General features: G+C 38.5%; 4 protein-coding genes across 7 annotated transcripts; all 4 read right to left on the bottom strand.

Moving 5' to 3' along the window:
* Positions 1–4,528: 4,528 nt before the first annotated feature.
* On the bottom strand, positions 4,529–6,909 carry LOC135797765 (transmembrane protein 185B). Of its 3 annotated transcripts, XR_010549623.1 has the most exons (8): positions 6,728–6,909; positions 6,481–6,657; positions 6,217–6,424; positions 5,895–6,155; positions 5,657–5,780; positions 5,254–5,599; positions 4,679–4,796; positions 4,529–4,620 (listed from the first exon to the last, which is right to left on the bottom strand). XR_010549623.1 is itself a non-coding variant. In XM_065310279.1 (6 exons), exons 1-6 carry the CDS (start codon positions 6,763–6,765, stop codon positions 5,388–5,390), a joined length of 1,020 nt encoding a protein of 339 aa, XP_065166351.1. In that variant the 5' UTR covers positions 6,766–6,909; the 3' UTR covers positions 5,099–5,387. The 3 variants fall into 3 exon arrangements, 2 of the variants coding, with proteins under 2 accessions (XP_065166351.1, XP_065166364.1); XM_065310279.1 differs by lacking the exons at positions 4,529–4,620; positions 4,679–4,796 and having other exon boundaries at positions 5,099–5,599; XM_065310292.1 differs by lacking the exons at positions 4,529–4,620; positions 4,679–4,796 and having other exon boundaries at positions 5,099–5,578.
* An 88-nt stretch (positions 6,910–6,997) lies between these two features.
* On the bottom strand, positions 6,998–11,500 carry LOC135797750 (uncharacterized). 2 transcript variants are annotated; one of them, XM_065310260.1, is made up of 9 exons: positions 11,339–11,500; positions 10,731–11,143; positions 9,551–9,613; positions 8,794–8,922; positions 8,357–8,714; positions 8,265–8,294; positions 7,783–8,203; positions 7,598–7,727; positions 6,998–7,540 (listed from the first exon to the last, which is right to left on the bottom strand). In XM_065310260.1, the coding sequence occupies exons 2-9, from the start codon at positions 10,947–10,949 to the stop codon at positions 7,316–7,318; spliced, it is 1,575 nt and encodes a 524-aa protein (XP_065166332.1). In that variant the 5' UTR covers positions 10,950–11,143; positions 11,339–11,500; the 3' UTR covers positions 6,998–7,315. The 2 variants fall into 2 exon arrangements, with proteins under 2 accessions (XP_065166332.1, XP_065166339.1); XM_065310267.1 differs by lacking the exon at positions 8,265–8,294.
* Positions 11,501–11,610: 110 nt separating this feature from the next.
* Positions 11,611–16,206, bottom strand: LOC135797743 (43 kDa receptor-associated protein of the synapse homolog). The gene is made up of 4 exons (XM_065310249.1): positions 14,923–16,206; positions 13,496–14,077; positions 12,829–13,435; positions 11,611–12,765 (listed from the first exon to the last, which is right to left on the bottom strand). The coding sequence occupies exons 1-4, from the start codon at positions 14,961–14,963 to the stop codon at positions 12,187–12,189; spliced, it is 1,809 nt and encodes a 602-aa protein (XP_065166321.1). The 5' UTR covers positions 14,964–16,206; the 3' UTR covers positions 11,611–12,186.
* A 142-nt stretch (positions 16,207–16,348) lies between these two features.
* nau (myogenic-determination protein nautilus) lies at positions 16,349–26,061 on the bottom strand. Its single transcript, XM_065310303.1, has 4 exons — positions 24,498–26,061; positions 23,782–23,973; positions 19,702–19,858; positions 16,349–16,750 (listed from the first exon to the last, which is right to left on the bottom strand). The coding sequence occupies exons 1-4, from the start codon at positions 24,882–24,884 to the stop codon at positions 16,554–16,556; spliced, it is 933 nt and encodes a 310-aa protein (XP_065166375.1). The 5' UTR covers positions 24,885–26,061; the 3' UTR covers positions 16,349–16,553.
* Positions 26,062–26,079: the final 18 nt, after the last annotated feature.

Here is a 26,079-nt window from a genome sequence, read left to right as displayed (position 1 = left end):
GAGCCACTGCAGCGCCGAATGGTCCGAGTAGATGTCCACATGCTTGCCGTGCACGTAGACATGGAAGTGCTCCATCGCACTTAGGACCGCCAGGCACTCGAGCTCGCTGGCGCTGTATCGACTCTCAGCATCGCATAAGCGGCGGGAGTAGTATGCGACTACATGTCGATGGCCATCGTCGTCTGGTTGCATCAAGACAGCTCCAAGTCCAACGGTGCTGGCGTCAGTAAACAGGACCACAGGTTTGTCCGGGCGGTAGATGCTGACTACCGGCGTCGAAGTTAAGGCGTTCTTGATGGCTTCGAACGCGGCCTCCTGCTCGGTGCCCCAGGAGTCGGTGATGCTGTCGGCAAACCCTTCCCTGGTGAGTCTGCGAGAGGTCTGGCGACTTCGGGCGTAGTCACCGACAAAGCGGTGGCGGTAAAATTGGCAACCCTGGTGAAACCGCTGGAGTGCCTTGACGTTCTGCGGCCTTGAAAATCCAGCAACCGCAGCAACTTTCGCTGGGGCAGGGCGAACCTTCCCTGCGGAGATCACATGGCCAAGGTACTCCACCTCGGGCTGCGAAAAGTGGCACTTCTCCCGGCGAAGGCGGACGTTGGCGGCTGCGAGGCGGGTGAACACCAAGAGGTACCGTGTTGCTGTTGCAAAATGGTGTGGTGAACAATAACGTCGTCCAGATACGGAACGACGCCCTTGTTCAGCAGATCCCCTAGACTTGACGCACCACCTGCTGAACGTCGGCGGGGCATTTCGATAGCCGAATGGCAAGACCAGCCATCGGTACTGGCCATCGGCGGTTAAACGCTGTGAGTGGCACGGACTCTTCGGCGAATGGCGATGTGCCAATAGCCCCAGGCTATATCGAGGACGGACATGACGCGGGACTCCGCCAGTTGGTCGATGACGTCACGGATGTCTGGTAGTGGCTCACGTTCAGAACGGTGTGACGGTACTGAGGGGTCGCATCACGCATAAACGCTTACCACCGACTTCTCGACGAGGAGAGCGCGTGATGCCCACGGAGACGTGGACTCCCTTAATGAGGCCCCTTGGACAGCAGCGTAGTGACCTGGGTGCGGATGGCTTCGGCATCAGGCCAGAGTGCCGGAAGCGCCCGGTGGAGACGGGTGGAATTCGGCTCGAGGCGGATGCGAGCAACATCGGGGGATGCGGCCGACGTCGGTAGGTCCGGTAGCGAACAGCTGCGGGAAGCGACCCACAATGGTGGAGACGCTAGGCGCAGCTGGGCATCTGCGGTGAGGCAGAGCGTTGGTCTCGTTTTGGCCAGGGTCTGTCGGTGGACCGTGAGCTGGCGAAAGTCGATCTTCAGTCCGAAGACTCGACTGTGTGGAGGCCAATAATCACGTCGTAAGGATTTGCCAACACGTGGACATCGACAGAATGGCTGTCGCTGCCGATGGTCAGAGAGACGGTGGCGGAACCGTCGCCGCTGCGCGACCGTTCATCACTCTGGAAGACGGCGACGTGGTGTGCGGACGGGGCTCATTATCCAAGCGTCTGGCGAGGGTGGCGCTGATGACGTTGATGGTGCTCCCGGAGTCAATTACTAACAGCTCTGCTGGGGAACCGCTGATACGCACCGCAATATCCAGCAAGCCTAGTGACGGTCGCCCAGGCTTTCCGAACAGGAACGACTTCCTCATGTGGCACCTGTTGACCGCGTCCCCGGGGTCGTGGTGAGGTTCGGCGGCTACCATTGTCGGCTGGGTCCGCAGACGAGGACACCCTTCGCGGTGCCAGTGCCATTGCGTCAGCCCGCTTTCGCACACAGATGCGCACGCTGTTGGTGGGCGACGTTTTGGTTGTTGACCCGAACTGCGCGCGGGCGTCGACGTCCAACGCCGTGGCGAAGAACCGCTCGTGGCTGCGGGCGCGGTGGCGCTACTTCCAAAGCGTGGCTTCCAACCGCATGGCCACGTGAAGCCAGTCGGTCGCTGCTGGAGTGGCGGCGCACAGCAACAACCGCGGTAATGCGTCGGCATCTCGGTCAGTTGCGCCACCACGTGCAAGTGTCTCCCCAATGGCGATCATTCGCAGTAGCCGCATCTTCGTCGTTAAAATACGACTCACTGACTTGTACCCTAGGATGCGGCGCTGAGCCTGCACTAAAGCGGGTCGGGCCACCGGCTTCGCCAAATCGCGCGATCAATTGGCGCGTCGGACCCTCTGCCCATGTGATTGAGCCCATCTGTGGGCTATGTCCATCGCGGCAATTACTGTAGCGTCGTCCACGAGGTACCTATGAGCATGGCTACCTTCTCATTGTCGGTTTTGTCGAAGCCGACCACTTCGAACAAATTCAGCCATAATTCGGCGCGAACGACGGTTTTGTGTCCGGAGTATTTTTCAAGGGCGGGTGCGGCCATCTTGGGGCGCGTACTTCTACCGGATCGCAGGTCAATTATGGAAATTTGTATACCTCTTCGAATCCTACCGACTGCGCCAAACATGGTTGTGCTTGGCTGTTGATGTTGCTCGGAAGAGGTCGAGAAGTGCGTGCGGCGTCGAGCGATGTTGGTGGTAAAGAGGCCGAGTCGCTCAGCATCCCTTGCTGAGCACCCTCAGCGCGGTCTGGTCGGCGGTGTTCGTGGCTCGTCGGCTCGAGACGCGGCCTCTTCCGCTGGGGGTTGTAGGTCGCGGATGTTGTGGGCGTTCCGGACTTCGCCGCAAGTGGGCGCCGGAGCCAAGGGCGACTTCAATAATCAACAAATTTCAACCTGTAAAAGTTTTGATGGCGTTGTATACGATGGATGGATGCACATTTCATCCCCTGATTGCGCGGGGGATGATAAAATTGTAAATGTCAAACGAGTGTTATACGCCGCCGTCAACAGCTACTCAAATGGCTCAAACGCCTTCGACACCCTTAGCGCTCAATAAAAGGGTGACTTTTATTATGTTTGTCCAAGGTGCGACAAATGAAAACTATAGGCAACCAAACACACACACTCACTCACATAAAATATATTATATTATTAATTGAAGGTTATGTTCGTGGGTGGATATAATTATATCGAAATGATTGCGAATTGAGATGAAAATTGGCGATCATTTTGGAACTCCTTTTAGGTAAGCAACTAATTGCACTAATTACCAAATTATATCCGATGTGGGTTTGGTTAATCGACCGCAAAGCGCATATAAACCTCATGAGATTCATGCGGTTGCTTAGTGTATTCTTAGCACAAAATGCGATAATGTCGATTCTGTATGGTGATTCGGGTATCATGGGCATTGAAAACGACGATACCAATAGTGACCTCAGCGAGCAAGGCGGGCGATTTTTAACCAAAGGCGCATTCCTATTGACGCCTTCGCATGATTTGAGTTTGGACAAAGCGGCGAATATTTGCGATAAACTCAACTTTCGCGGCAGTTTTAGTCTGACTAAAACCGCCACGGGTATTTTGTTTAAATTCTCCGAACCCGACGATTATCAGCAAGTGTTCCGGAAGGGTTTTCACAAGGTAAAAATGGAATTAACGTGAAATATTAGTAGAAATATTAAAGATGTAGTTCTGGTGTCATTTTAAGGTTACAGGAGGGAGGTTATATCGCAAAGTGGCGATCCCCTGCCGTGAAAATTTGGGGAAAAATTTTGTTTTTCTGTTTTAATTGTTTATAACTTTTGAACTATTGGTTGATTTTAATGAAAATTTCTGTAAATATTCTGTTAATACTAAGTAGAAAACAAAATAAGTAATAAATATTATCACTAAATGCGTTTTTTCTTATCAAAAATGTAATTTTTACATTTTTCCTGGATTTTCTTGAATAAAACAAAAAAGTTTTAACTAAAATTAAAAAATTCTTTTCACCCAAAAACCCCGAAAACACTCAACAAATACTTCCCTGAATGCGTTTAAACCTAATCGAAATAATAGTTATTGCAAAATTCTAGTTTAAAACTGCAAAAAAAACAAAGTTTTTTTATGAAAAAACACTTTTAAACCCTCATAACCTCTAAACTACTCTTTAAAAATTAACAAAAATTCTCCAGAATACTCTTAGAAGAGGAATAATCCATCATTCATCAAAATAACACAAAAATACTTAGTAATTCTACCATAAAATACAATTTTTATACTAAAAATCCCTATTTCTTTGCTGTAATCTCAAATACACTCTGCAAATATAATATATCACAATGTGATCTAATATATTTCGAGATCAAAGCAAGGATCCAAGCCTGCATAAACGCATAATGGTATGGAAAGTGCAAACCACACCACACCACACACACCACGCGAAAAAGAAGCCGTGTCATGGCGACATCCCCGAACTCTAATCGAATTTACCACTCAGTGTCTTTTTACGTTCTCACGCGACACGCATTTTTCCTCATTTCTCACCGACTCCATCCATCTGTACGCGACACATTTTTACATCTCAACGGCGCGCAACTACAAAGTAAACGACGTTCGAAAGCATGCGATTCGATGCGAAATAAAATGAAGCAGCAAAAAAAGTAGTAATAGAGTAGAGTAGAGAGGAAATATTGAGTTGTGACTTACATTTCCGCAGCGCAGCAGGAATTTCCTCCGAGAGCCGTCGAATCAACAAACTCACATACCGCTCACTCCCGGCTGGAATTAACTGCAAACAGACAAGCTGGAAATATTGGACAGGGCGAGTTTAATTCGATATTACTTACTGCGGTTTGATGCACATGTTGCGGATGAAAATTAAAAATGGCCAGCGTGTTGTTTGGCGTTTTTTGAAACAAGTGCACCACGGGTTGAACGTATGCATTTTGAATACGCCAGCGCCACCTGTGGGCAAAAAAAGATATTTAATTACTTTTAAAAATAATTATTATACAAAAATTAAGACAAAATATAAACATAATAACAAATAAATATTAATTATTTAATTGTTGAAAGTGTTTTTAGTTACTGAGACTCAAAAAAACAAGAAATTTTAAAGTTTTTACTAAAATTTACCTCGATTTGATACCTGTCGCGCCATCTAGTGGCGACGTACGCAACTAATTCTAATATAAGGTAATTGAATAACCATGCTATTCAATTACAGGAAACATAAGAAAATCTGCAAATTTTGAGTATTCAACGAGTTTTTCTTAAAAATTTAATGTTTTTTCTTACTAAACGTCTTAAATTGAATACATATAAACTAAAGGAAGCACATTTATGTTCCTCTCTTTGTGTTTAAAAAACACCACAATGCAAAAAATCTGCAAAATAGTAACTGTATCGGATTATGTCTTACCATTTCAGCTGGTTTTGGATACGTAGGCCGTAGATCGCCATCATACAAATTGATATTTATCGGATTCGGAGAGGCAGTGTGGAAACAAACTTCGACACTGAGAGATCATGTTTACATTTAAGTCGCGCCCGGCATCAGTCGGGCATTTCGATTGAGACGATCAGCAGGACCGGTTTGAGCATGTCCGCCTTTTTGATGCGCATATCCTGCTTGTCGGCGGACTGCAGCTCGACGCCGGCGGACGCGCGTCGCCTGTCCGTATTGTACGCAATGTTGGCGTACTCCTGCAGCAGCGGGCATGCGCCGAGCACAAACGAGCAGAAATCTTTACGCATGCCGAACCACCCTGAGTAGATTAACATCAATATTCCCATGAAATGCACGAATGAAGTGATGGACTTACATTTATTTCCGCCTTTGGCACTGAACGACATCAGGATTAGCGTTACGAAGGAGACGAACAGCGGACTGACAACCACGATGAACGCCATTTTGATTTCTTCGTCGAGTTTATTCGCCAGCAGCACCTGGCGGAGAAAACATGAACTTATACACAAAAAACAACATGGCTGATGATATTATGCAAAATACACGGATTTTAAACATAAATATTAAATTTTATGATGTAATTAGGTACTTACTTGAAAAATCAGTATAGGAATAACCAAAAAAGTATACCCCAGTGCTGATTGAAAGCTAGCGCGACGCTGCTGCGCTGTAACTTCGGGCGTACGCAGTAAAATACCCGCAAAAATGATTGTATACAAAACGCCGACTAACGAAAGGCACATGACGATCCACAACGGCACGAACACCACCTCCCACGACCACGAGATGAACCCGTCGAGTCTTAAAGCTAGGAATATGAACTGCAGCACATTGACAGCACAAAACAACTCCAACTACAACAAAAAAAAACAAAAATTTCAATCAAAAACGCACAAAAAACTATGAAAATTTTACCTCAAATGATCTGTCATGCTTTACAGCCCAGATACACACTGCAATGCTAACAATCGAGATGAAAATCAGCGGAATAAACACCAAAATCCACAAATGTCTGCCCGATTCCAGCTTGTCACACACCAACAACTCAAACATGAGGAGAATCAGATGCAGAGCCAATGATATCAGCATTGATTTGTAGTGTATGTATGCTTCACCTTCCAATCTACAAGATTTCAACATGAAATAAGTGAAATTTTAAGGTTTAAAGTGTTTTTTCACCTGAAATGTGGATATCTCCACCAGACATAGCTCCCAACTGTTGCTCCAAGCACCACGAATGATTTCCACACCCAAATTGGTGCAAACACGCACCAGTATGACCATTGTAGGTGATCGTCGAGACGCAGCGCGAATAATGCGGTGAAAATCAACAAGCAGGTGTGTACAATGAACTTACTACAAGGTTAAAAAGACAAAAATTAAGTTTACAGATTTTAGGCGATAGTTAGATGTCCCAAGGTGTTACCTAGGGTTAAAGTCACGAAAAAGCGACTGGAGATTCATGCCGACGACGTCTTATCGCTCGTTTTCGGCGCATTAATCGTGAATATTTGATATCTTGCGACGAGTGAAAGTGGGGTAAACATAACTAAATATAACCTGCACATTTACACTCCGCAACCCAACATACACATTTTTGACATGTCAAAATAAAACACTACGAATATACAGTGTGTCCGGAGATTGTCAAAATACCAAAAAGGAAATACATTGCAGGTGAAAACTTGAGCGTTCATTGCGTGTAACAATAAATTATTAAGTCACATATTATCATACAGCTTGTTTATAGACTCTAAGCCAGAGACGCCTGCGTTTAAGTACTCTCGTAGAATAAAACCAAAGCAAAACAATACTAAAGAATGAAATACTCGTTGTTTAAAAGAGAAAAAATAATAATAATGATGAAGAGAAACAAAAAAATTAAGTACTGCCGCTCGAATAGAATACTATATCGCGTCAAGTGTGTAAAGTTGGTTGCGTTCGTTGCGTCACGCCATCCGCTAAGGCCTAAGTGTTAGGGTTATATCACAATGAATGAGTTTCAAACGCGCGATCATTGGTTCTGCTTCTGGTGGTACTGCGGGCGCCCGGCGAGTTCTAGCAGATAGCGATCGGGATGGTCCAGCCAATCAGCGGCGCTCAATTTGACAGCGCGCTGTTTCTCCGCTTCGCGTACCTGCCACTTCTTTATATCCAGCTGTACCTCGCGGGATGCTTGATCACCGCAGCCCCAGACCTCGATTGTTTCCAATGCGTAGGGAATTTTACGAAATTCAAACTAAAACATTACATTTTTATATAAAAATCAGAAAATTTTCAAAAAAACAAAAAATACCTTCTCAAAACCTTTGTCGATTGTAATAATCGGCTCCCTGGGGTTGGTACCAGCGCGTAAACCCTGTGGATAACCTCTGACAAGCGTGTTCAAGTAGAGCATCTTTGAGCCTTTCTCCAGCAAACAAAATCTGTCAAAGCATAAAACATGTATATTGGGTTGCCTATATTAACCTATACACTTACTTTGGCAACAGTTGAAAAACGCATGAATCCTCACCGCCCCAATACAAATGTGATTCTTTCCATTCACAAGGCGCAGCAATACAGAACACCAACCCGCTTTCCACCCGAATCAAAACCAGAGTAGGTCCTTTGTATGCCAATACATGATGTGCAAAACGATTGGCACCCAAGCCATGCTCATCCGAGTCGTAGAGGTTAATCCAGTGTGATGGCAGCGTGCAAAGAAACTTCGCCAAGTACGTACCACTGGAGAAACCCACACCGCTGTTACTCGGCGAGTGCGCTTGCTGCGGACGTGAGAACAACGGCGGTAGCGCGCCTGCAAGCAACCATGACGCGCTCATCTGCAACAAGTGCGGATGCGGCGGTTTGTCGCCGAATGGCGACGGGTGTTCCAGCACAGGTGTCGCCATCTCTAAACCTTTGAATAAACCAACACATTTTAACATGTCATGTATACAAGCAGGCAACCCTACACACACCTGATGCCTGTGTTTGTGTTTCCGCTTTGACTAAACCAGACAAAAGCAGTTTTTTTACTTAAACTAGATTATTAAAATGATTTTTCACTAACCTGCGACTAGATTAGGTCCATTCTCTTCCAGATTACGATGTGAGGTTGCCAGTGAATGCACCGCATACCGATGCAGCGGAATGACAAGTCGCGGTGCGTTGTCCTTCAACCAATGGCTGACGAATTGTTCGGAGAGTTGCTGCTTCGAATGGAAGCAACTGTCGACTACAGAACGTAGAGTTTTGTTGATCATGAGACACATCTGCGGCCCTTCGGAGTAGTGATCCATCGCCACGTGGTAGGCGCACATGAGCAGCTTCTGAAACGATTCGGGCGTGATGACGTACGCTTCGCCCGAGTCCGCCTTGTCGGCGAACATGCGCACGAGATAGTCGCGGATCATGTCGTCGTCCATCATCTGTGGGTGCGCCGAGTTTGGATATGAAACATAAACACGGTTATAGCGCAAACGAGCGGCGGCCGCCGAGCGAGGTTACCGCAAAGAGCTTGTCGCACTGCTGCTTGAAGGCGGCGGTGGTCAGGTAGTTGTGTTTGCCGTTGCCGTTCGCCATGAAGTAGTGATAGAGCTTTTCAGCCAGCAGCGGATAACGTGGGAATAAATATTTCTAGAAAAAAAAATAGGAATTTGTTTATAACTTTTGTTGTAGTGGAGGGATTTTGATATTTCTTTTGTTATTATATGTAGAATTTAATACAGAATACAATTTTGAAAGAATAATAGCTAATTTATTATTAGTTTTTGAGTTATCAAACAAAATGTCCATAAAAACAAGACAAAATCTAATTTTTCTGTTGTTTTTGTTTAATAACTCAAAAACTATCAATGATACATTAATAATTCTTTCAGTAGTGTATTCAGTAAGAAATTCTACGCCTAATTGACAAGAAAAATTGTTATAAACAATAATATACAAGTAGTTATTTACGTTTTTAGTACTTTTTGGTTATGCGCGACTTTGTTTTGTTTATAACTTTTGTTGTAACTAAGCAATTTAAAAATTTCTTTCATAATTAGACGTAGAATTTATTAGAGAATACATTGATGAAAGAATAACAACAAAATTGTTATTATTTTTCGAGTTATCAAACAAAATGTCAGCAAAAACATGAAAAAACCTAATTTTTCACTTGTTTTTTCTTAATAACTCAAAAACTAACAATGATACATTAATAATTCCTTCACTAACGCATTCAGAATAAAATTCTGCATCAAATTGACTAAAAAACACTTACTGTAAATGTCGCTAAACCAACGCCATTGATGTTTTCCTCATGTTGTGACTTCTGCGTCAAAATCTACAAAAAAAACAAACATAAATTATCATTAATAACAATAAATACATATTAATATAATTATTAATTATTTTTCAATGTTTATTCAATTGTGTACTTGAAATTCTATGTAACCACAACATTGCCAGAAGAAATCGCACATGATCACGCGCGGCGAACGCAAAATGGCGGCAAATCAACGCGAAAACTCAAATAAATCCGCGCAAAAAATAAAAATAAAATTGTACACACACCTATTTGCATTTTGAATTATTATCATTAACAAAAGATAAGATTACGCTGCGCCAAACACGCCACAATATATTGTTATTCATGCATTTCGCAACTGTACGACCAAAGTAACAATAATAATAATATTCCACGGAACTGTCTTATATTTTGCTTCAGACCGTTGTTGTGCACATATTACCCATGGTTTCTTATGGGAAATGTGAGCTGCAACGGTCCGAAGCGAAAATTTGGTGTATTTTGGGTTGTGGCGTGATGGTGAAGTTTGTTTTGTTTATAACTTTTGTTGCAGCAGAGCGATTTTAGAATTTCTTTCGTTGTTAGACGTAGAATTTGTTGGAGAATTGAATATTGAAAGAAATAAAGTTGTGTGTTGATTGCTTTTTAAGTTATTAATAAAAATATCAACAAAAACATGGAAAAATGTAATTTTTCAGTTGTTTTTGTTGAATAATTTAAAAACTAAAAATGATACATAAATAATTCTTTCAGTAGTGTATGCAGCAGGAAATTCTACGTCAAATTGAGCAAAAAAATTGTTATAAACAATAACCAACAAATAGTTATGTAAGTTTTTAGTATTTTTTTCGTTATACGCGTCTTTGTTTTGTTTATAACTTTTGTTCTACTCACACGATTTTCAAATTTCTTTCGTTATTAGACGTAGAATTTAATGCAGAAAACAATTATGAAAGAATCAGAGCTGAATTGTTATTATTTTTCGAGTTATCAAACAAAACATCTTCAAAAACAAAGAAAAACCTCAATTTCCATTTGTTTTTCTTCAATAACTCAAAAACTAACCACAATAAACCAATAATTCCTTCAAAACTAAACCAAACAACAAATCCCACAACAAAACCAAACAAATCCAAACCTTTTGTTATCATACCTTAGCAAGTTTCTCCACTGGTAATAAACTGGTAGCCCTCTCACTGATCTCATTCCCCGACTGAGTCCTAGACAAACTCTTCATGCTGCTATTCCGCCTGCTGGAGTTCAAACTCGAGCTGCCAGCCCTCTCCCCCACCTTACCGCCCCCATCCGCCGGCGTTACACCCCCCTGACCATTTCCAGCATGCTTATGTCCATTCGTATGATGATTCCCCATTGTTCCAAACACTGTATATTTATACAACCAACAAAATACTCAGCGGCGCAGATGATTCATGCGGACCACATGTAGAAATTGAAAAATGCAAATGGATGTCAGTTATACGGCCACACATTGGAGGACATGATGCTGGTGCGGCGTCGCCGTCGCGACTATACTGAATGATCCCACACGGACGGCGCTCGCACACGCTAAAAACGTGACCAAAGTATTATTATCTATCGATGTGTGTGCGCCAGTGAGGTGAGGTGAGGCTGTTTTTTTGTTATCAGGAGGAGTTGAAAGTCGAACGCGTCGACGACCATGGCGGTGCGCAGAGGTTATGTTATCGTATGAATCAAATGACAAACGCGTGATTTTACAATGAATTAATCACGTTTCTTTACCTGATGTATGCGTTGGGGTTGGACTAAAGGCCACGACGGAGGTGCTCACCTCCCGGGCGGAATGCGACACCGACCTGGATGACGACGATCTGGGCCGTATGTGGATCGTCGTGATCTGTCGATGATCGTGTTTTTTCGATTCAATGTCAACGCACCTATGAATACTATAGGCAACCAAACATACATAAACTTATATAAAAATACAATGTGTTTAGTGTTTTCTTAAATATTAACAGGGTGATAATAATTATATGTTAAAATTATTATCGGCGTTTGTTTAAATTAATAATTATTATAATATACGATTTTACATTATCACTGGTTTGTTGTTTTGGAAGTTTGATCGCATTTTACAGCTGCGCATTGTTAATCTTTATAATATTTAATATTTAATTGTGTTTTAATTATTTATATATATGATTTATATCGTGTTTACTCTCTGGTTTAGTTTTTTCTTGAAGATAGAATTTGATAGTCCATAGATTTACAATAAATTCAACAATATAATAATATGATGTGTATTCTTTAAGAACGTGCAATATTTATAGGTTATCTGTCAAACGCCTGTCGCCTGCGCACTGTCAATTTTATACACTAGCTAAAATTGTTCATCTTCTGCGTGTGTGTGGGTGTGTGTGCATTATACATTTTCAACGCGTGCGCTTAGCTTATTCGATTATCATCAATTTTCGTTGATCGTGTGTTATACTTGTTACTTTTTTAGGGTTAACAATAACGATTTTGTTCAGTGTGTAAGATTGCGATCGCTTAAAATTATGTACATTGACGCATTACTTTGGTGTATGTGTGGTTGCATACACAACCATAGGCCATCTGTAGGCTTACGATCAAACCGAGCTTGTCGCTTGATGACTACAATGACTGTCCAACGAGGAGCAGACCGATAACGCCACCGGACTGTACGTGTTATTATAATCGTTACAATTTAAATAAAGCCGTGAATTCATCGCTTTGTCACAGTCGGGACAACTGCGCTTCTTCTTCTTATTACGCCGTAGAATATCGTATGCGCAGCGTGCGTGTAGAATGTGCGCGCATGGCAGTGCCTCCAAGCTGTCATTCTCAATCCCATAGGGGGAGCCACAACCGCCGCAGGTGAGATCCAAATCCTGCAGCAGGCGATTGGCGACGCGCTCGTGATGCTGCTTCTGATCGTCATCGCCTAGGCTGTGATAAATTCGTGCGAGACGCGTGCGCACCGTGCGCACCAAGAGCTTCGCGCCGACGGAGCTGGCGACTTCCAGTAGACGTGTGTTGAACTCAAGGGGGCGGCAGTTGCATATTTTGTGCTGGAGGCGGAGTGCTTCAAGGCAACGCGCAGCGCCATCCATCGACTCCATTTGAATCACGCGGTCACCCATTGCGGCAGCTGAACCCATCGCTGTTTCATACTGACGGAATGCTTTCTATAAAATCAAAAAAAAACAAAGGTTATGTTGATTTATTGCATATTTATATATGATACTCACATTAATATCAAGTTTTTTCCTGTAAATATCGCCCATGATACGAATACTCCTCGCGTACGTTGCCTGATCACCCGAAACCAACGCCAGACGCGTCGCTTCACTGCAATAATCATGCGCGTCGCCCAACTCTCCCTGCTTGCGCAACGCCGACGCCATTTGCAGCAACGCCGCGCGATGATGACGTGAGTTCAAATCACCGAGCTGGAGACTTCGTGAGAGGTCGTACGCCTTCGACGCGTATCGTGCGCTTTTATCCGCGTCCTGTAACCGTGCAAACAACTCCGACAACCCAACATACACCTGTAACTCCAGCGCGTGGTCATTGACAGCCTGTGAGATTCGATGCGCGTGTTGAAAACTATCCAGCGCCTTGTTAAACCCAGCTAGTTCCAAATACACCGAACCGACTGTGAGGTGTACGTGTCCGGCAGTCGCACACTGTTCACATTCATTGTATAATGAATGTCGTGCATACGCCAGCGCCCTCTCTAATCCACCCATACGTTGATGTGCTCTGGAGAGGTTGAGGTAACTTTCAGCGCGCATGTTCGGGTTGTCTAACTCTTCGGAGATGTAAAGCTGTTTATGTGCGTATTCCAGCGCATCCCTAGAAGATAAAATTAAGTAAGTATTGTTTTATTATGTGGAAATATGTATGTTTGGTTGCCTGTATTTTCCCCAATCCATATACGCCTGGTATAAGTAACCTAAAAGTTCAAATTTGTCCTCGCGGCGTCGGATTGCTTTCAACGCGGATTTCCACTTGCGTACGGCTTGTTGTTGTTTGTGCTGCGCGTACAGGCGTACACCTTGCTCGACTTTACGTTTTGCAAGACGATGATGTAGACGTGCGCGACAGCCACGGAAGCAACCCCATGCACAGCACCATTTTCGTAGCGTGGAATGCGGTGTTCGGACTTCAGCGTAGGCTGTATCGCGTTGTAGTGAAGAGAAACTGTCGCCGAAGTTGGTACCGCCTGTGTTGGTGCCTCTGTCACGATCTCTGTCACCGCCTCGGTCTCCGCCGGTGCCGCCCCATGTCCAAGTGCGGTTAGGCGCGTTTCTGCCGCCGGTGGACGAGTGGCTGTGTAGGCTGCCGATTCGGCCGAGAGTTAGGGTGGGTAGGTGATTGTCACGCCCGCCGGAGCGTGGGCCGGTGCCGGTGCCATCTAGGCCGTCGAGGGGGTGGCGTGAACCGTCCGGGGAGGAGAGGAGGCGTGTTGCTGATAGCTGATGACTTACACCACCACTGGAAAGTATTTTAGGAGTATTAGAATATAGTGTATGATTTTTTAAGTGTAACTTTTGGATTTTTTAGTTTTTTAATGATATCTCAAAAGTTTGATAAGAAATTTGAATTTTTTTGCAACAAGCTGAAAGATAGTAAAATTATCTATGATTTACAAAAAAATCATCTTGATATGATAATTAATACCTGAGTTAATGATAGTTTTAGAAAATTTTTCTTAAAAGTCAAAAATTTTAGTTTTTTCAAAATAATTCCTAAACTCCATTTTTGATTTTAATAATTTTTTAATCAAAATAATTAGAATTAAATTCTCTTTCTTATGATATATAACATAATACTATATAATTAATAACAATTGAGTTATTCGCGTTCAAAGTATAAATTACGTCAAAAATCAAAAATTCCATTGAAAATTTTTAGTTTTTTGAAAATAACTCAAAAGCTCCATATTTGAATTTAATAATTTTTTTACCTTACTAACGAGAGTTGAATTATCTTTCTAATGATATATAACACAATATTGTATATTTAACAACATTTGACTTATTCGCATCCAAAGTATAAATTACCATAAATTTTTAAAATTTTTGAAAATTTTTACTTTTTCCAAAATAACTCAAAAACTACATTTTACATTTAAATAATTTAAACACCATAATAACCACAAATAAATCTACTTTCAAATGACATATCACACAATATTGTATAATTAACAACAATTGAGTAATCCGCGTCCAAAGTTAAAATTACGTTAAAAAATCATCAAAATTTCAGTGCATATTGATTTTTAACTTTACATTCTTACATTCCAGGGTTGAATCTACATAGACTATCAACTAACTCACCTTATAAAGTCATGATGTGAGTTCAGGGACTCCCACGACATGATTCACAGCTTTCTTCAAGTTTCCACCCCGAATTTCTTCTTATTTTAGCTTTAATTTTACTTTTTTCTCCTGTTTTTCTTATTCTTCAATAATTCTCAGGTTTCTTTGACATTTTAAGAGTTATATCATTTAATATTGGCAACTGCTCCAACCCTTAACTCGTTTTACCTTCCAGTCACGTTTCTTCTTCCTCTTCTTCTTCAGTTACTTTCCTTTATACTTCTTCCCCTCAACTTTATTTTGTTTTAATTTGCTTTAATCCGATTGTTTAATTCGTTTTGTTTATCAACTAGTTGAATATTTGACCCACATTGCACCCTGCGTGCACATTTGTTGCACTTTTCGGTTACACCCATCGTCCACACAACGTCCTTCCACCCCCGCCAGCATCACACCTCCGCGCGTCTTGCGTCATGACTCCTCACCGCAACCGTACACAATCCACAATAATGTAATGATTAACACGCGAATATAAATTTCGGTTTTTTGCTTTCTTCTAGGGTCTGGCGGTCGCACGAAGGGGGCGGCAGCGCGCACAGCATCCAGGCGAGGTCGGGGCGGGCGGGGCCGTGCGCGGGCCGTGCGGGTAACGCGTGCCGAGCGATACTGCCGCCTGCCGCCACCGGCGCAGCATCCACCAGCATCACGGCATCAGCGTATAGATTTATACCGCTGGTGGGGGGATGATGTTATACTATATAAACATACAATGTGTTTAAACATAAAAATAATTCATATTAAACATTTTTAAGACATTTAACAATTTTACACTTAAAAAATGAATTATTTTTGATTTTTTGATAAATTTAAACACATTGTATGTAAATGTACAGTACATGCGTGGGTTTCGCCGCCCCTCTGCGTCGCGCCGCCGTTCATTTATTAACAAACGCCCAAATTTAGGCCAATTTACGCCGGAGTATCATAATTTCCATGCCGCCCCCATCGTTGTATAAACGCCATTACTAATTACTCATAATTCACAATCGTTTAGCCTATAGACTACACATTATACATTTGTAAACATATTTATATGTACATTTGGTTGCCTAGCTTAAAAATATTCGTCTTATATAATATCTACAAAGCACACACACAGTGTGTTTGAGTAAGGGATGGAAAATGGGTCAGCCGAATGGTTGAACCGAATTGAACCGTGGCGCGGGTTGGCGCACACGCGCCTGGCACACATTTCAACCCTCTGCGCACTGCATCCCTTACATTATGCAATCATTTTTATTCGCGTCTCGGGTTTCCACGGGTTTTCCTCTTAAAAAAGGTAAAATGGAAATTATTTCATTGTTTGATAGACTTTTGACTTCTTATTTTTTCTGTGCTGGATTAGAAAAGAAAAAAATTATTATTCTTATTTATATACAGTGTGTTTTTCTTTTTTTTTTGTCGATTTTTGTGTTTTAAGCTTTGCCAGCGGGGTTTTTGCTGATTACACTTTCAAAGTGAAAGGAAAAACGTTCAACCATTAACTCTGTCAATATTTACGCGCGGATATTACATTTCTACGAGTTTTTTTTTTCTGCGTTCCTCAGCTGTGATTTTAAACGTAAATCACTAAAAAATATTCAATAATTTTATCTGCATTCGAATTTGCGTCCCTTTTGCATCTCAAAGTTAAACATATTTTGATTGTGATTATGATTAACACAGAAATTATTTGTTTCTGATGCTGGTTCGTTGTCTTTGGATGGTTCTTGGTTTTGTTTGCCGCGATGTTCGCTGATGCTTTGGACAATCATGCTGAGGCAATCTAAAGATGATTGATGTTCACCTGTAGAAGATTAAGTATAGTTGAATTATTTTTATGGTGTTTTTAATGTGGAGATAAATAAATTGTTGGCTGTCACGTTGATAAAGTCAACTGCTTTGTCTCCGAGTGCTTATAGGGGTTAAGCTTTTTCGTGTTTAGCGTGTTTTGCTTTTTTCGCGTAAGTAGCATCACTTTATCTACCCGTGGAGCTTGATAAATCGTCCTTAAAGTCTATATCAAGGGAGTGGAGCTCTTTTAGCGCTTTTTATTGCTTTTTGCTATAAAATTCCAGCAAAAAATATAAAATTTACTAAGTTATCTTCCTGTATTATTATAAAAAATTGTATTATTTATATATTTAGTTAATTTATGTTATCATTTTTGATATTAGCTATAATTTAAGACAAAAAACAATGTTTTATTATAAATAGTTCCAAAGTTATGGCATTCTTAAATTTAATTTTGAAAAAAATGATTTTATAAAAAATTGGAACACTCTGTATAATTTTTTGATAATGAGCTTGATAGGGAATTTAATTGTGCTTAATTTGATGTATGATTTGTTGTTATCACTTAGAAATTACGGCTGTTATCATCAAAATACAAAGAGAAAATTTTACGCTGGAAATGTGATATTCGGGAAGTACTTTTTTTTAGTTTTTATTAATTTGCGTAAAATTTAATAAACATTCAGATATAAATTATACATCAAATTAAAGCCAATTAAATTATCTACCAAATAAAAATTAAAAACATTAAAAATTAACTACAATTTAAGACAAAAAAACAATGTTTTATTATAAATTGTACAAAATTTATGGCATTTTTAAATTTAATTTACAAAAAAGTGATTTTATAGAAAACTGTAACACTCTGTATAATTTTTTGATACTGAGGATGATAGGGAATTTAATCAGGTTTCATTTGATGTATGATTTGTTGTTATCACTTAAAAATTGCAGCTATTATCAACAAAATACCCAGAGAAAATTTTTGGATTAAAATGTGATATTTGAGTAGTACTCTTTTTTAATTTTTATTAATTTGCGCATTAATTAATAAACGTACAGGCATAAATTATACATCAAATTAAAGCCAATTAAATTGCCTACCTAAAGAAAATATAAAGTTGTATCAATCATGTTTTTTTAATAGTTATATTCTTGTTTTAAAAACAGTTTAGTTTTCAAATTTCATAAAAATTTAATTTAATTTCAAGAAAATAGTTAGTTTTTGAGTAATTATAACGTAAAATTGCTTTTTTAAATTTTAAACTTTCATTTACAGCTTTCCTGTTTGTGTGGCACGTGACTTTGCTTTGATTCCACTTCTACAAATTGAGCGACATGTCACTAAATTACCACTCACTCAATTCCCGATTTGCCTATTTTCGTATTTTCAGTGCTCACGAAACGTCGCCAGCCGATGCGCACCCGAAATAGCATTAACTTCTATTCACATACAAAGTGTCCCATAAAAATTCACATTATTTCAATTTAAATTACCTAAATATGTAAATTTAGTTGCCTATATCTTGCACATTCCACATTTATAACCTATTCTCACTTAAAAAATAAAGGAAAAAGTACAAGTGTTGACAGATGTGAGAATTGATGGCCCTACGTGAGAATTAAACGTTAAAAGCGCTTGGTTTATGCTTCCGTGCTGAGTGTTGCCTCGTTTCGAGCACTTTCAGAACGTCGTCGGAAAACGACGATGATAAGGCATTTACCGCGCCGGATGTTTTGGTTTTGCTAGCGTAAGGGCGGCGAGGGCATGCAAAGGGAGCACTTATGCTCGAGGGAACATCCGATACACACTACCTTTTAACTTTTAACTATATATAATAAAACGCTTGATTTAGGAACAGTTAATACGAAGTCAATTTTACATTTTCAACATCTGCCTAAAATGTGTATAACTCGACTAATTGCACACATAATTTAATAAATAAATTAATAATGGGAAGGTAATTTTATGTAGAATAACTGTACAAAATATAAATATTTATAAACCACGTAAGTTTTTTGATATTTGACTAAATGTAAAAAGTGCAAACAAAAATTGTTTAACTTTTGTGTTAATTACCTATAATAAAAGACTGATTTTTATGTTAAAATTTCATAATTTTTAATTTTTTAAATTTTTGTTAGGTAGATAATTTAACTGGCTTTAATTTAATATATAATATATATTATGTCTGTATGTTTATTAATTATTGCGCAAATTAATAAAAACTATAAAAGAGTGCTACCCAAATATCTCATTTTCCCGTAAAAATGTTTTCTTCTTATTTTGATGATAACAGCTGTAATTTCTATGTGATAATAACAAATCATACACCAAATTAACCCTAATTATATTCCCTATCATCCCCAGTATCAAAAAAGTATACAGAGTGTTCCAGTTTTCTGTAAAATCATTTTTTTCTAAATTAATTTTTAAAAAGCCACAACTTTGGTACTACTCATGATAAAACATTGATTTTTATCTCAAATTGATGTTAATAACTAAAACTATAAAATAAATATACTAAATATATAAATATTTTTATTATTTATAGCAATATTAAAAGATAACTTTGAAAGTTTTCTATTTTTTGTTGGAATTTAAGGCATTTTAACATTATTTGACCGTAAAACTGAAAAACCCACCCGAAATAGTAATGGCAGAAAGCAATAAAAGCGCTAAGAGTGCTCTGTTTGATCTCGGCAGCCACCGCGCGCTTTTCGGGTGGATGAGAGTTTCGAATTTATTTTTAAAGCGGCGAGCGCACGTCGTCGATATTTCTTTCCTAAATTATATCCGAAACTCTCAAGAGATCACTACTCACTAGACACAACAAGAAATACTCAGCATTCTACATTCTATACACTCAGCTAAAGACCCAGAAACTGTTTCTACACATGCATCAAGTTTAAAATGAAATAAATACATTAAAAATTATAAAAATTTAGAAAAGTTGTTCTTACCGTTGTTTGGATGTTGATTTGTTGCTATTCCACTCATTTGATACTTGTTTGAGTTGCTAATGTTGCTCCTGCAGGTTGTATCGGTGATGTTTACAGAGGTTCCGGTTGTAGATGGCGCTTGGAAGTGACCGAGACGATCAGAAACAAATGCACCACCCTAGAAAAACAGAAAACACTAATATTAAAACAAAGCGATCATGTTTCAGGTTTTTTTTCAATAGCGAATAGCTTTCAATGTAAAAGTGATAGAAATTAGGAAATTCTGGATTATGAAAGATTAGGAAATTCTCTATCAGATAACAATTTAAAATTATTCAATTTCATTTAGTAAAAGGTCGAAAAACGCGACTAAAAGTGCCAAAAAGTTAGATTTTGAATTTTTGACGATTTTTTCAATTGTGAATATCTCGTAAACTAAAAGAGATAAATGGGATCGAATTGCAGGGTCTTATCCTACAGATAAGATAGGCTAGTTCAATTTGAAATTTAGGGGAAAACAATTTAATTCTTAAAAAAAAAAGATCAAAACTTGATACTTTTTTTCGACGTTTTTTGATAGTGAATATCTTCCAAACTAAAAGCGATAGAAATCAGCAAATTATAGATTATAAAAGATTAGGAAATTCTCTATCAGATAACAATATAAACTTATTCAATTTCATTCAGTAAAAAGTCAAAAAACGCGACTAAAAATGCTAAAAAGTGACATTTTTCAATTTTTGACGATCTTTTCAATCGCGAATATCTCGTAAACTATAAGAGATAAAAAGGATCGAATTACACCATCTTAATCTACGTCAAATTCTCCATAAGATAGGATATTCAAATCTTTAAAAAAATCGTGGATACTAAAATAATTAATAAACAAAACATTCAAAAACACGAAATGTACTCGTATTTGTAAAACACAACCTCCACCGAAAAGAAGTTTCCTCCTAAAAAAACGCATTAATTAAGCCCGCCTAGTGAATGTTATATAAAATAAAACACTCAGGGGCAAAGTCCCGACTCGCCCGAGATTGGGCGGTCGATCGAAGCAACGAATCGCCGTGCTGAGCGTGGCGGCGGCGAGGATACTCGTAAGAGTCGCGATCACTATTTTGGCACCGTTTCAATTCCACAGCCGCACAAACACCCAACACCCAACCAACAGAACAGAACAGATCGAGCAATTCTCCTTCGGTTTCTTTAAACTTACACCGCCACCATGCAACAAAAACATAACCACAAAGAAATACTATCAAAATTCAATCATTTTTTGCATCTAACCTCAATAAATACAACAGAAACATGAACAACTGGTTGCCTACATCAGAACCAAAAATTTTTATATTTTTAATTAATTTTCGTGATTTTTCGTTAATTTCTGCTTACAACTTGTATAAAATGTAGTGTTGCTGTGCGTTAGCACACGCAGTTTAATTAATAGCCTCGACACGAGACGACACGCGACACGATTTTGATTAAAGCGAACATATAGGCGTCCCATTATAAATACACCGCGCGCATCTACTGCTCGGTGGAGAAAGAGAGCAAATAAAATAAAAAGCGCGCCTCGAATTTATTTTGAAACATATGCACGCACACGCCGCGCGCATAAAATTACATTTTTACTACTGACTACTCACTCTATTTCGGTGCTTCGAGACGTTTAGATACTTCTAGAGACTAGAGAGATGCACAAGCAAAAAAAAAAACAGCAAAACTATTTGACAATTTCATTAAAAAGTAACCAAAACCGTAATAAACCTGTCGCATTGCGAGAGTATGGCGAACGCGTGGGCGGTCTGCGCAGGCTCAACCTGTCGAGTGATAAATATGCAAATTCACAACTGCGAAAGCAACATTAACATTCCTAACCTATGTTTTTGCTTTGTTTTTGTGTGCTACTGGGTTTATAATGTGTTTTATGTGTATTGTTGGATGCTTAAGGTTTAAATTTTTATCAGAATTAAATAAAAAGTTTAAAGTTGAATTACAGCTACAATTTTTGCACCAGATAAATGAAAATTGCAAAACTTATGGATAATTTAATAAACTTTTGTATTCCAAAAGAAAAATTTTGTTAAAATGAATAGTTTTTAAATTATTTGAGATTTTGTGTGATTTTGCAAAAATTAACTATATTTTTATAATTTACGATTCAAAATGAATTTACGGCAACACCCTGTACATAATCTTTATTATATAAATAAATATTGATAGAGAATTTAACTGGCTTTCAATATATGTCAACAAAATTTGTTTATATTAAATAGTTTCCGAGTTATTAAATAATTTGCAAAACTTTAAATTTTTTTGAATTTTTTTACAATAACTTCTATATACTTTAAACATCAATAATTACTACAATTTTCATTTAATTTTAATAAAACTTGGTAAACATAACCAAAATTTAATAATCTTTCATTTACTGAAAAACTAAATTGTTTATAACAAATACTTTTTAAGTTATTATCAATTTTCTACTCAATTTCCAAATAAATTTCTAAAAAAACTAATTTTTAATGTCAATTTACCGTGACACTTCGTACAAAAACCTAACCAACCCTTTCCCACTATGTTTTTTTTTCTCCTGCTGTGTAATGAAATCTTTTGAATGCGTATAATTTAGTAGTAAATTTACACTTGCCGCGAAGCTATTTAAGACGCGCGCGACACTTGCATCGCAATGAATTTCATCTCGTTGCGATCTGTTGGACATAAAACTAGAGTTGAAGCGATCGCCGCGAAGCACTAAAGTCGCCGACTGCCGAGTGAAATTAATGAGATGCTATTTTAACGACGATGAAAGATGTCTCTTGTCCAAACATAACCGGCCTCCGGCTTACACAAGTACGTGTATTGCTGAATTTCGCCAATGGCAGCAATTTAAATTTAAATTGTATTTTGAGGAAATTTTTGAGTTTTTTTAGTTTTATGACTTCAGTAAACACTCTGTATAAATAAATTAAAGCTTATTTGAAAGGTAATTAAATTTACTATTGGATTGGCTATTGAAAAGTTTTGAAATATTGTTGTAAAGTTGTTTAAATTAAGTTTAAAGTTTGTTTATGAAAATACTGTTTAATTTTTTTTTGTTTTTTGTTTTGTTTTGTTGAATAACTATCAAGAAACAACATTTTAACATAATTTAATAATAATTATTGATAGATAATTTAATTGGCTTTAATTTGATGTATAAATCATGTTTGTATCTTTATTAATTATTACGTAAATTAAGAAAAACCAAAAAATTATAATTTTTCACATTAAAAACTTTCCAATTTTATTTTTATGATAACACCTCTAATTTCAATATGATAACAACAAATCACACATCAAACTAAACCTAATTAACTCCTCTATTCCTTCCCCTACCCCAAAATTATACAGAGTGTTTCAATTCCCTTCTAAATCAATTTAATCACCATTTTTCACAACCTTTCCTGACTCTAATGAATTAATTACTGATTTACAGCCTGTGAACGGTGTGAAATTGAAAGTCAAAAGACCCTCCTGATACCGGCTACCAAACAGCCCACGCGGCTGCAATGAATAATGTTTATTTAATGTCGAAGCTTGACAGGTGTCTGTCAGCGCATGGTGAGCGGCACGCGCCGCCGCTCATGCATCATGCATCATGACTCGGCACGACTTTTACCCGCGCACGTCTTGCACGGGCACACGGGCACTAAAGGTGCTTTTATGCTTATAACGCGAAAACAGACACCTTAAACTGCTGCTCCAAGAGAAGACAGGAGGAAGAAGAAAATACGAGTAGGTACACGAAACACACGCGAGGGATGCCTGTTAACGCCGGGCGCTATTAACTTGTCACTGTGAATTTGCACCGGGAGAAAGAAGGTTGCCCCTAGCAACGGTTAATGGAGATGTAAATTTTGAGGTCAATACCGGTATTACCGATATACCGGTATTTTTTTAAACCTAAATGGCAGCAATTTAAATTAAAAATTTCAAAATTAATTTAAAGCCATTTTTAAACAGAAACCGTCAATATTCATTAATAATAAAAAACTATCGGTATACCAGAATTAATACCGGTATTAACCCTTTAGCTAATAAATTTTGTCCACTTACCATAATATATTGATGCGAGTGATTTATTCCGTTCGCATCGGTGTTACCAGCGGCGGCCATCTTGGATCCTTGTAGAATCTCAACCAGATATTCGATGTATTCGATTGCACTGCGCAGAATCTCGACCTTTGGCAGTCTTTGGCCTGGGTTGTTGCATGTGCGGCGTTTTAACAACTCGAAAGCTTCATTTACCTGCAAACAAAAAGAAATACCAAGTTTAGAAATGAATAACAGCTTCAATTTTAATTATAGACAAGTAAAAATAAGAAATCACATCGAAAATTTAATATACTTTCTTCTTTTAAAAACAATATTCGGATAAAATAAATAGTTTTTAAGTAATTTAAAATTTTGTGTAATATTGCAAAAATTAACTATAATTTTATAGTTTTCTAATAAAAGTAAATTTACGGCAATACCCTATACACAATCTTAATGAAAAAATATCAATCATTAGAAAATTTAACTAACTTTTAATATGCGTCGACAAAATTTGTTTATAACAAATACTTTCCGAGTTATAAACAAATTTCTATCCACAAAACAAAAAATTCAAATAAATATCAAAAAAACAAATTTTCAAACTCAATTTACCCCTCCACTTTATACAAAAACCTAACCAAACTTTCCCCACTAATAAACAATTTAATCCTCTTTCTAAATCTTTGAACAAATTTAATTTATCTTAATTATGTTATGATTTATTAAACAATTACTTTTCTCAGCCGTCGTCTCTCACGCATAGTCGCTGCTTTCCGTCGGTCAACCGACACGGTCTTCTTCTTGCACGCCTTACACGCCCACGTTAAACACCTCCGCGGATTATTACCACCCCCACCACCCCCCAAAGGATGCGCATGATGATCATCCCCATGAATATTCCCACCTAAACCGTGTAAATCATGCGTTACGTCACCAATATGCTGAATTTCATCCTTTTCACGCCGAATTTTCTTATTCTTTTGATGCAAACTCTTTCGTGATTTGGTTTTCGCGGTTGTTTCTTCGAAATCATCATCATCGGTGTCTATACTTCCAAGAGAGCTTTCGGTTTCTGCGCTTGCGTATCCCGTATCGTGTTTGTGATAACGATAATCAAACATATTCACACACTTTTTTATTTTTTTATTTTTTTTTTATTTTAATTTAGAGAAAACACTTAAGTCACTTGCTGGCACTAATTAATTAGTTTGTAATTTGGTGTTGAGTGATTGGTGAGGAGGTGAAGATGTGCTGTGACGTGAAGAAGTGCAGAGGTGTAGAGGTGAAGTGCGTTTGCTTTGGGGATGGGAATAACTCGAAATCGGCGCGTGTGAAATGTGTGTGCTGACGCACGAATTTCGGGACGAAGAATGGAGAGGGGGCAGGAAGATGCGACTTAAGTCCCATTCGTCGCCAGACTAGTGTTCTCACCATCTCATCAAGTGACTGCTAGTGTTTTCTGTTTTCGTATTTGTCTAATGTTGTCTAATGGTTAAAGTATTGGGCGCATATGTGACTTAATTTGTGTTTTTGTTTAGAAAATCGTGATTTACGGATAAACTTTTAGTGATAACAGAATTTTGCTTTCATAATTTGAAAGAGGATTAAATTTTTGATTAGAGGAGTCATTTTTGTTATGATTTAATATAGGGTGTAGCAGTAAATTGAGTTTAAATCAGATATATTGAAAAATGTTTGACTTAAGTCGTGTTTCTGTTCGGAAAAACTTAATTTACTGATAAACTATTGGTGATAACAAAATTTTGTTTTCAAATTTAGGAAGAGAATTAAATTGTTAATCTATTCACAACTTTTGATTAAGTTTCAATATAGGGTGTAACGGCAAATTGACTTTAAAATAAAAATAATGAAATATTGTGACTTAAATTGCGTTTTCCTTTGAAAAAACCTAATTTATTCAAATTAATTCATGAAAGACAATTAATTTTTATAACTGCATACCTAATTTTGGCCGTTTCTAATACAGGGTGTACCCATAAATTGACTTTAAACAACAAAGTTACTAAAAATGTAACCAAAAGTTTAACTATCAATAAAAGCAGTTATAAACAATGTAAAGTGACGAATTTTTTTTTAAGTTTTGTAAAGAATTTAATAAATTTTCAAACAGTAAAACCCCTACCAATTTATTAATAATACTAATTAAGTTATCATCGTTTTTCGACATTTTTCTTATTAATAACGCGTCAATCACAGTTTTACATACTTTAACCGCTTGGCATTGTTTAAAAATTGCCTAACAACAACAGATAACACATCGCACTCTTATCAGTGCAAAACAATCATGTGTACGAT

The sequence above is a fragment of the Atheta coriaria genome, unplaced genomic scaffold (assembly GCF_025399875.1).
Source record: "Atheta coriaria isolate IRGN ID8LTWV9N9 unplaced genomic scaffold, Caltech_Dcor_3.1 hic_scaffold_2_pilon, whole genome shotgun sequence".
Classification (NCBI taxonomy): Eukaryota; Metazoa; Arthropoda; class Insecta; order Coleoptera; family Staphylinidae; genus Dalotia; species Dalotia coriaria.
The sequence above is the reverse complement of the archived record's forward strand: the minus strand, read 5'-3'. Positions and strand labels throughout refer to the sequence as shown.

What these genes read in the sequence shown, in the direction of transcription:
- LOC135797750 (XM_065310260.1), bottom strand. Translation starts at nt 10,949, where the DNA reads ATGGGGAATCATCATACGAATGGACATAAGCATGCTGGAAATGGTCAG. An exon ending in GTTTTTCAACTGTTGCCAAA is followed by an intron (nt 7,728 to 7,782) that starts GTAAGTGTATAG and finishes ATGCTTTGACAG; the next exon opens with ATTTTGTTTGCTGGAGAAAG. An exon ending in TCGACAAAGGTTTTGAGAAG is followed by an intron (nt 7,541 to 7,597) that starts GTATTTTTTGTT and finishes GTAATGTTTTAG; the next exon opens with TTTGAATTTCGTAAAATTCC.
- LOC135797743 (XM_065310249.1), bottom strand. Translation starts at nt 14,963, where the DNA reads ATGTCGTGGGAGTCCCTGAACTCACATCATGACTTTATAAG. An exon ending in TCACATCATGACTTTATAAG is followed by an intron (nt 14,078 to 14,922) that starts GTGAGTTAGTTG and finishes AATACTTTCCAG; the next exon opens with TGGTGGTGTAAGTCATCAGC. An exon ending in ATGGATTGGGGAAAATACAG is followed by an intron (nt 13,436 to 13,495) that starts GCAACCAAACAT and finishes TTTATCTTCTAG; the next exon opens with GGATGCGCTGGAATACGCAC.
- LOC135797765 (XM_065310279.1), bottom strand. Translation starts at nt 6,765, where the DNA reads ATGAATCTCCAGTCGCTTTTTCGTGACTTTAACCCTAG. An exon ending in TGGAGATATCCACATTTCAG is followed by an intron (nt 6,425 to 6,480) that starts GTGAAAAAACAC and finishes GAAATCTTGTAG; the next exon opens with ATTGGAAGGTGAAGCATACA. An exon ending in TGCCAAAGGCGGAAATAAAT is followed by an intron (nt 5,600 to 5,656) that starts GTAAGTCCATCA and finishes TAATCTACTCAG; the next exon opens with GGTGGTTCGGCATGCGTAAA.
- nau (XM_065310303.1), bottom strand. Translation starts at nt 24,884, where the DNA reads ATGTTTGATTATCGTTATCACAAACACGATACGGGATACGCAAGCGCA. An exon ending in AGAGACGACGGCTGAGAAAA is followed by an intron (nt 23,974 to 24,497) that starts GTAATTGTTTAA and finishes TTTTGTTTGCAG; the next exon opens with GTAAATGAAGCTTTCGAGTT. An exon ending in AAATCAACATCCAAACAACG is followed by an intron (nt 16,751 to 19,701) that starts GTAAGAACAACT and finishes AATCTTCTACAG; the next exon opens with GTGAACATCAATCATCTTTA.